General features: G+C 41.4%; 2 protein-coding genes across 2 annotated transcripts; both read right to left on the bottom strand.

The window, feature by feature from the left end:
* Positions 1-6,399: 6,399 nt before the first annotated feature.
* LOC134817437 (uncharacterized) lies at positions 6,400-7,056 on the bottom strand. The gene is made up of 2 exons (XM_063826578.1): positions 6,882-7,056; positions 6,400-6,776 (listed from the first exon to the last, which is right to left on the bottom strand). Exons 1-2 carry the CDS (start codon positions 7,054-7,056, stop codon positions 6,400-6,402), a joined length of 552 nt encoding a protein of 183 aa, XP_063682648.1.
* A 26-nt stretch (positions 7,057-7,082) lies between these two features.
* LOC134817436 (uncharacterized) lies at positions 7,083-7,553 on the bottom strand. The gene has a single exon (XM_063826577.1). The coding sequence runs from the start codon at positions 7,551-7,553 to the stop codon at positions 7,083-7,085; it is 471 nt and encodes a 156-aa protein (XP_063682647.1).
* Between the last annotated feature and the right edge of the window lie 2,576 nt (positions 7,554-10,129).

Here is a 10,129-nt window from a genome sequence, read left to right as displayed (position 1 = left end):
CCGAGCTAGTTGGACTCGATCGTGCGGAACTGGACGGTTTAAAAACAAATGCATACACTGTATCTCGACAACCCGGCCTATATCGGGCCGCGCCATTCAATTGGATTTTGACCAGGGAAATCCTGAAATAATACTAATAGCACAATAATAATATAGATCTATTTTGTATGTGCAGCTATACTAGTTTTATAAATTAAAATACATTTTTATACAAATTTTGCTGCACTGATATGCCAACGAAATGAACCCCAAACTTGCTTAAATTTAAAAACATTGTTTTAAGGCCTATTTTTTACCGAAATTAGATTTAACCGGGTAAATTCAGTCTAGTTTAATCATTCATATCAGGACCACTTTTAATGAATTCTACGGTCAAAAATACGGAGTAGTATCTGGGGTCCCTAGCGTATCGAATTCGAGTAGGCATTCTACCAAATGGCAATATATTGCCATTTATATAACATGCGTGACGATATACAGTGTATGTTGTAATACTAATATGTCGAGATACAGTGTGCAAATCGAAACTTTGAATTTTGGCTTGCTAATTAATGTTGCAATACACGCGTCGTCACCAGTTCGTTAGTGTTACGAATTACTTAGTTAGTGATACTCGTAACGAGTCCAACTATACTGTCTACTACTAGACTAGCTCGGCGCGCGTCTTGGTCATTGGTAACTTATAAACCTACAACAAGTTACTCGTATTACTAATACTATCCAGTTCCTCATAATCTTGTCATTAAATAAAAACGCTTGGTTGATTTGAAGTGGCTTCTTTAAGCGGGACACAAATTTAAATTTGATTCCATCAATAACTCAATTTAGTCATAATCAATATTACAATCAAAATATCCCACGAAATGCTTGCTTATGCTGAAAATGATATAATCTCAAAGTAAAACCGTTACCATTAAATTACCAACATTGGCTGAAGTCAGTTAATAGTAATACGTACGTGTCTGCAACAGTAAAGTCAAAGAATCGTCCACGAATTAAACAAAGTCAAAAGCCGAATATTAGCTATTTTAAATAACAAATTGAAATTTTTAATTGCACTGAAATCATACAACCATACTATCAACCATACAAAATAATATTAATAAAGTGGCAATTCGGTAGTGTGGCAACACGGTTAAGGCACAGTTAAAGCACGGTTAAGGCACAAGGGTTACATAAGGCACGGTTCTTAAGGCACGGTTAACGCACGTTTAACGCACGGTAAAGGCACGGTTAACGCACAAACTGCCCAAAAGCAACCATTAATATTATGGTCGCTTAAGGCACGGTTATTGTTAACACACGGTTAACGCACGGTTGGGTAAATATAACATATAAACATACAAGTGGTTAACTAAGGCACGGTTAAGGCACGGCTAGGGAACAAGTGTTACATAAGGCACGGTTGAGGCCGTAAGGTCACTTAAGGCACAAACTGCCCAAAAGCTTATGGTCGCTTAAGGCACGGTTAACGCACGGTTGGGGAAATATAACATATAAACATACAAGTGGTTAACTAAGGAACATGATCTGAATGTGACGCGGATCTCTAAATTTTACAGTGCGATTCCCGCTATGAGTAAATTTTCTAATTCTAAAGCAACAGCCATGCGTTTGACCGTTCTGATGGAGAGGGTGAGCACAGCTCCAGCACAGGACCAATAGAATCCATCTCGAAACATGGCAGGGGAACAGGGCTTCAGCTCCATGTAGTTCTGACAATCTTCACAGAATTGGTGAGGTCGTAGAAGTTCAACATCGAGGCAGTACTGGCACTGCAGCGCACGATCTTCTGAGGACAGTACTCCAGTTCTCACAAGGTCTTCATAAGAGAGGAAAGCCATGATGGAAGTGATGATGCCCATTATTGATTATTCGCATTTCCCTTTATACTTCAGTGATCATTTGCAAAAAAACGAAGATATTTTGATTTCTTGGTAACGCGTCACCAAGAATTCCAAAATTTCCTCGAGTTACCATGGTGAGTAAAGTAGTAGTACTAGTATTTTTAAGAATAGACAATGAAAAGATGGGATGATTGTGTTGAATAAAGCTGCGTTTATATACAACTGTGATAGAGTGACAGAGCTTGTTTATTTCGGGATATGATCCATGTCAGCTGATAATCGAGATCAAAAGTTTGCATGTATTGATAAGTGTGCGGGTGGTGTCAGCACGCAGCAAGCCACAAGGAAATGTTATATTTCCCCAACCGTGCGTTAACCGTGTGTTAACCGTGCCTTAAGCGACCATAATGGTTGCTTTTGGGCAGTTTGTGCCTTAACCGTGCGTTAACCGTGCGTTAACCGTGCCTTAAGAACAGTGCCTAATGTAACCCTTGTGCCTTAACCGTGCCTTAACTGTGCCTTAACCGTGCCTTAACTGTGCTTTAACCGTGCCTTAACCGTGCGTTAACCGTGTTATGCCACACTACCGAATTTTAATAAACCCAACTACCAGTATACCACTGGCACACCATCTAGCTTGCTCTATGAACTCTGAATACTAGTACTAGTAGTAGTAGTGGCCTTAACATTCAACCTAGGCCAAAATAGCTGAAAGACAAAACATTTCATACTCTAAGCTCAGAAATATTATCTATATAGCCTCTTACCTAAAATTAAAACAATCGTCAGATAACATGGCAATTAGAATTTTATGTGTTGTGCAAAATAAAAATAATTTCCTAAAACTAGTAACTACTAAACAAATTTTCCGGTAAACTTTACCCTTTATGCTTTACGTGTTTCTTAACCAATGTCATTTCGTCGAACAAGTTAACACTAACAGTATAAACTGCACCATAGTTATAAACAACTGAGCTTCTATACTTAAAAATATTCAAATGAAGCGGTTAATATATATTGACCACATAACAAAATAATTTCCGAAGTTTAGGGTACATGCTTCATAGCGGGGCATTTGCAGACATGTACAGTCGTAGGACCCTAGACTGCATAGTTATCCACCTTGCGTGGCTGAGTGGATCAATTCGTGCTTTGGCCAGTTCCGGACTCATTACCCCTGAAATTGTTTATATAAGTTGCATTTAAAAAGTGGAGATTGTAAGGTATTGGTATTAATATTGATGTGTACCGTATGTAAATGTAAATTAATCCACAAATACAATTCTTTATGGGTTAATGCGAATAAGTAAAACCAAAATGTCGAGGTAAAACTCCAATTGAAGGACACTCACCGTACCACTGGTGACAGCAACAGCAAGACAGTCTAATAGTAGTAGAAGACTTGCTAATCCCAACCCAGCTTCTTCACGTTGTCCTTATCCAGGGGCTTGAATGCGTGTCCCTGGAGAGGACGGAATTTCCTTGTTGATCGAACTGCTGTCCCGAGGAGAGTTCCTATAACGCCGGTGAATGAGTTGGGGTCAGAAGTGTGAGAAATCACTCCATGCATCCAATTGAATGACTAAATGTCTAAATGCAGAAGCTTTATCCTATCCTAGGCAGCAGACGGGAGTTGCAAAGATTTAGGCAGCAAATGAATCTTTGCAGCTCCCGTCCGAGTTTTCTCTCAAGGAGGGCTATATTACCATTGAGGCATCCTGTGTTTGTATTATATAAGTACCCGTGGACAGCCACAAGATGTAAGTGGCGTGGTGTCGATACCAAGCTCCTCACAGTGCTGTATCATCTATAGCCTCCAATGTGTCAGCAGCTGAAAAGGAAAAACTGAGCAAACATGAGCAATTATTTGAAATAATTTTCCAACAATTTCTCAAACACAGTTATTTACAATACTAAAATTTTGGCAGTATCGAGATAGCCCGACCACTGGTCCGCGGACCACTGTCTGCGGACCACTGTCTGCGGACCACTGTCTGCGGACCACTGTCTGCGGACCACTGTCTGCGGACCAAGCTGTCTGCGGACCACTGTCTACCAGATCATATTACTGTATAATAACAGTATCCCCTGAATCAAGCAACAGGTGTTTGCGAATAGTTGATTGGTTACCAGATCATATGAATGGTATGTATGGTATCTTGGATGCAATTAGTTACGACTAGCATAATTAATTGTAGCGTAGTAAATTACTGGATCAAACTATTGATTACGATTCAAATGTGGTCTCTCGGATATAATTAGTTACGAATAATATTGATTGCTCAACGAAAGAAATGATTACGATTAAAATGTGGTATATAAGTCGTTCGTTTTTGGTGAAGTATTATCAGTTGCCATCATCAACAACAACAACTATTCCAATTCCTGACATGGTACTCTTCTGTCTAATGGACGAAATTAATGGACCCACCGCCTCCCTAGAGAATGCTAGAGACTTCCTATTCCAGAAAAACCTCCTAAAGAGCTCCATGTCCTGTCCTGGGTGTAATGCATCTATGTCCCTGGTTCCCTGCTCGTCCTCGAATACTGTTATTATACAGTAATATGATCTGGTAGACAGTGGTCCGCCGACCAGTGGTCGGGCTATCTCGATACTGCCAAAATTTTTTAGTACACTCGCTGAACTATAATCACATTTAAAAGATAATCTTGATTTAATTGACTTCATCGTTGATAATTGTTCAATTGATGATGGAAAACTTACAAGTTTCCGGTGCTGCGAGGTAGCAACCAGATGACTGAGAAACAAGGGCTCCTCCACAGTCCACATCCTTGTTCGGATCCAAAACGAAAGTACCTGGTTAGATTGCCTAACAGGCAATTTGGTAATCTAGCTAGTCACACTTGGGGCACACCTGGGGTATAAAATTGAATTTCCTGGGGCAAAAATGACTTGAAGTAAACTAAACACACTTGGGGCACATCTGGGGCAAAAATTTACTAATTAGGGCAGTACACTTGGGGCAAAAAATGACTAAGGTTAACAATCTTCTGGTGTTATAATTATATTAACTTTAAGTGACAAACATATACCGATACGTAATTTTTAATTTAATTAAAATTTAAAATTAACCTAATTCCAATACATTACACTAGTTTAGTTATATTTTCGATTGGACGATATTTCTATGACAGTTAGAGGTCGTTCACATATTACGTATATCAATATTTTGGCAATTTTTACCCCTCCCCCTCCGTAATCAACCATAATCAAGACCGAACCCCCCCCCCTATATTACGTAATCAAGGTTTGACCCCCTCTCCCCCCCCCCCCCCCCCCCCCCCGTAATCAAGACCCAACCCCCCTCCTATATTACGTAATCAAGATTAGACACCCCCCCCCCACGGATTAATGAATGAAATAATCGCAAAGCATTTACTAAACGAAAATTTTGATTACATAATTAATGAAAATTGTCCAATTGGTAAAACAATTTCGATTACGTAATCAACGACCAACCCCCCCCCCCCCCCCCCCCACGTAATCAACCGTAAGCATTTGAAACCCCCCCCCCTCGGCTGATTAAGTAATATGTGAACGACCCCTCATACATTTTACTTAAATGAAATTATTTGCTTTGATAGTATTCTAAAAGTTAAGAGAGAATAAATAAAATCAGCCTTTCCGTGATCTTTTGGTCTGTAAGTCCTTGGTATGATTAGTACACTGGACGAGACTGCGGAAACCATTATGCCATTGTTCTGCAACGTTTGAAGAGCGAGGGAGTCCAGCTAGACAGCAATCATACTCATGGTTCCAGGAGAGTTGATCAAAGCGGGCAGGTCTGTTCGATGTAACCATCCACGTGGATTGAAAGTAGAGTGTGAACTAAGGTGTGAAGTTCGTACGGTACGAACCTTTAAATTAGCTGTACGGTACGTACTTAATAAAGTAGGCTGAAAGGTACAAATCCAGTTGATAGCAATGGAAACAAAAACTGGACGGTCAAACTATATTATGGACAAGCGTAGATTAAGGTTGCGACCTGAGCTAGCTGAAAAGCTGGTGTAATTGTAAGCTAATTGTTCTGATTCCTAATTCTGATACCGATACTGTCTGAGATAAAATCTAACTTAAGCACTGTTCTGTTATCCTCCCTATTTCGATTACTTATACTACTACAACATATGTTGGAATAATTTCTGGGTGTTAGGTACCCGTTTCTAGTCATGAGACGGTCTAAAATGCTGAATGAATGTTCTCTCTCCTGAGGTCCTGACGAGATCTTGTCCGCTTCTTTGTAAAGGTTGATCACAGTGTTAGTCTTCACAGGTTTAAATGAGGTTCTTATTTCTTCATAACTCGTCACTGATAGGATCAGCATCGATGAGATCCAATAATTCCTTCATAGCTCGTCACTGACAGGGTCACCGATCACTTTTAATAAGATCTGATGATTTCTTCGTGACAAACGAGGTCCAGTAATCTCTTATCGATACGTCATACATACATGCTACATGAAGAGGTCTCCTCCTAGTCGTTGGAGTGGCCTGCATCACACACATCTCTTCTACGGCGTAACATGTTCCTCTATTCCACTCGCTTTAGAGCTAACTGTTTTACTGCATCTCTGCTGATGTTATCAACACCTGTAAATTCAGCCGCATCCTCGAGTACACAGGCCATCCAGCCTTTGCGGGTTCGTCCTCTCAGTCTCTTTCCATAGTTTGGTTTCCAATCCAGTAAGAAACTGGGAAACCGCGTCTCTGGCATTGTGACAACATGTCCGTACCACCTTAGTCTAGCCGCACCGATGAAAGTTTCGGTAGACTTAATTCCAGCACGCCTGAGAACTTCTTCATTGGAGACATGGAAGAACCACTTTATCTTCAAGATTCTTCTCAGGGAGGTCAGATGGAAGACCTCAGACTGTTTCATCTGCTTCTTTGTTGTGTTCCAGACTTCAGCTCCATATAACAGAATGGTAATAACAGCAGCCTCGTAGATACGAATCTTGGTGGGCGTTCTTATAGTTCGACTGTTTCATATCTTCCAAAGCTGATGGAACGCACCATTAGCACGCTGGATCCTGATGTAAAGATCTCGGTCAATGGTACCATCCCCACTGATGTTGGCACCAAGATAAACAAAGTTGCTGATCTGTTCAACAGGTTCTCCCTCCACTGTTAGCTTTATACTGTCTCTTTCGGTGTAAGGTCGCTGGGACGCACACTTGCTGATCGCCATGCATTGTGTCTTTTTAGCGTTGATCTTTAACCCAGCATAAAAGGTGTAATAAGGGATAATATCAGTGGCTCTTCAGTATTGTCCATCACTGCCAGATCATCAGCGTAGTCACTATCCATGATAACATTTTCATCTGCACCCTTTAGTTCCTTTTGCAGTACAGCACCATGACTGATTGCCTTGTGAACCTTGGCCAAAAAGATTCCAAAGTTCAGCCAAAAATTAAATACAGGAGGGCCCTGGATATCACCCTGTCCAGTGCCCGAATTAACAGAGAACCAATCAGACATTTCACCATTAACCCTGACAGCACTCATGGTTCCGTTGAAGAATGCCTGAAAGATTCTAACATATTTCTCAGGAAGTCCGTAGTGTCTCATGCTTGACCAAATAAACTCTCTTCTGATGAAATCAAACGCTGCCTTAAAATCAATGAAATTAACATAAAATGGAATGTTAAACTCAATGCAGTTGGCCAACAACAGCAATTCCACCATACTTAAGTTGCTCATTAGTTATCTCATCAACCCCCGCACTTTTGCAGTTCTTCAGTTTCTAGTCCGTAGCTCTTCCGGTGAGATTCGACCGCTTGGACTAGTTCCTGGAAGGACTCCTCATTTCTCGTCATATGTGAGTTAAGTCTTGTTGCTAAGGCAAGTGCCCGTTCTGAGGAGTCGTTCAGAGGAGTAAGTTTCTGAAGTAAACTACGTGCTTTACTGTAGGAAGACGTAGAGATCCAATCTTCAGCATCCAAGAATGAGTGTGGTACTTCAAGTAGACTGAAGAGCAAGGTGGAGCGACGGCCAACGAAATTTATCAGGGAGGATTCCTTGGCGAGGGCGGGAAGAGTAGGTTTTCTGATATCAGGGAGGACTGATGGCGAGCGTGGTGGTCTGCACCAGGTCTCGTCAGGTGAAAGGTGTACCCCTTCTTTCTCTCTATGGAACCTCCGAGGATCAGCTTAGCGAGTTCCAGAAGCTCTTTGTAGTCGCCTCTTCAAAGGGTTTCGACGTTCTCCGGCTGAAGATGGGTGTTTATCCAGGCTAGAAGCTCCTCGGTGTCCGCTCTGTACAGTGAAGGTAGTTGGAGGTCATCAAGGTCTAAGGTGTCCCAGGACTTCTTCAGAACTTTGAATAGCGTGACTTCAGGACTGGTTGTAGGCTTCGATGGGCGGTAACTCAGTTTCATCAAAGACTTCGAAGGATGTGATGTACGAATAGGGATAGACACCTTTTCTTGAAGAAAATGGGGCAGGACTGAGATTAATTTATGAAAACTACTTAATTATTACAGTAAGACGTCTTTTAACAGACCGTTTGGGGAGGAAAACGGATTTTGTCGTTTTGTCGATTTCCCGATGCTGATGGAACAGGGGTTCAGTCGCCGTCTTTTCACAGACCGTTTCACGCGGGAAAATGGATTCCTTCGTTTTCTTGAAGAAAATTGGGGGTCGAGGCTCCGTCGCTGGAAGAAGCTGTGAAGGGGTTGGTTGCGTTAGGTAGGCTGGTGGCGAATGAGTTGGTTGAGCGATGTAGGTTGCTGGTGAAGGAGTTGGTTGATGGAGGTAGTTTTCTGTTGAATGAGTTGGTTGAGGGATGAAGGTTGCGGGTGCATGAGTTGGTTGAGCGAGGTAGGTTGCTGGTGAAGGGGTTGGTTGAGTGAGGTAGGCTGCTGGTGAATGAGTAGGTTGGACGAAGGCTTTTTCAGTTCCGCTTTACATCGCTCGAATAGGGATTCCTGATTCCCGGCTTGATCGTCTAAACTTTACTTCAAGATGTCTGACATGTTCCTAATGTTCAGCAGCGAATGCGTCTTATGTGCTATTGATCCAGGAAGTTCCATCCAGCTTTATTATCTATAAACGTTTAAAACATGTCAATATCATGCGATACATGTTATGAGAATATTAGCATTGAAGGAAGGACTTGCCTGAAGCACTGTTTCCATAGATTCTGCTACTCATGTATAATTCTAAGATTGCGTATGAGGAACAGTTGCCCTATTTGCAAGCGTAGGATCTCTAGCCTGCATATGATTAATCTAGTGACAGGAGAAGATCTTTCCCGTTGTGAATCGGTTTACAGCCCTATTACAGACGGTCAGTGTACTCCAGACTCCTCCTATGGAGGATCTAGAAGATTCTTGGTCTCCTATACTGGCAGTAACCCCGTCCGTTATAGATGCGGAATTGCAAGCGTAAGTTAATTTGATTTTAAGTATGACCGTCTCATTTCACTATGCAATTATAATTAGCCAAGAAGATGTGTATGTTTATTTATTTCATATCTTTTTAGGCTGCTATCTTTGAAAGATGGTTTATATTGGATACAACAGACGAGGATGATGTGGCATCATCCACGATGCAGCTACCGGAGACCGAAGAGGACTTAAGTTCTCTCCTAACCAGTACCATGATCGTGCCCGAGCCAGTCGCTAAAGAGGCTTTAGATCAAGACATGGAAGGATATGAAGCTATGGAAGCACAGTTTCATTTCGGATTCAAAGAGGACTCCTCTAATGAAAGCTTGCCTAGATTTTCAATTGATTTAGCAGTTGTGAGTGTTGATGGCATCAACCTATCATCGAGGTTCATTCTCAAAGAAATGTCAATCAGATTGGAGGACGAGAACTCCTATAGACATTTTGTGTTCAACAAACCCGCGGATCTGGAGATGACAGCCAAGGACAAAAAGACGGAAAGCTTTGCAAAGAAGATTCTAGGAGCAGCTGGTATTAACTATTAACGACTTTGCAGCTGGTTCCCTAGATTATTACTCGCATATACCTAGGAATCCTTTACTCACTGGCAGATTTTAGAATATATTGTGCTGGACATGTGGCACATAAGTTCCTGACAAATATCCTCCCATATGCAGATATTTATGATATCCAGGAGATATCAACCCATACGTTCCCGAAAGAACTACCCACAGCCTGGTGTGGAATCTCTCACAACCCTCGATACTGTAGTTTAGCAAAGTTGTGGAACATAGTGCACTTTGTGCATAACGTGTTGGAGAAGTAGACACTTTAATTATGATATTTTATTGGTTATTTTATGATATTGTATATT

The sequence above is a fragment of the Bolinopsis microptera genome, chromosome 6, assembly GCF_026151205.1.
Source record: "Bolinopsis microptera isolate Bmic1 chromosome 6, MBARI_Bmic_1.0, whole genome shotgun sequence".
Lineage (NCBI taxonomy): Eukaryota > Metazoa > Ctenophora > Tentaculata > Lobata > Bolinopsidae > Bolinopsis > Bolinopsis microptera.
This window is presented reverse-complemented; position numbering and strand designations above follow the sequence as displayed.

Coding starts and splice junctions, on each gene's coding strand:
- LOC134817436 (XM_063826577.1), bottom strand. CDS start 7,553: ATGGTGGAATTGCTGTTGTTGGCCAACTGCATTGAGTTTAACATTCCA.
- LOC134817437 (XM_063826578.1), bottom strand. CDS start 7,056: ATGGCGATCAGCAAGTGTGCGTCCCAGCGACCTTACACCGAAAGAGAC. Junction 6,777..6,881: donor CAGGATCCAGCGTGCTAATG/GTGCGTTCCATC, acceptor TGTTATATGGAG/CTGAAGTCTGGAACACAACA.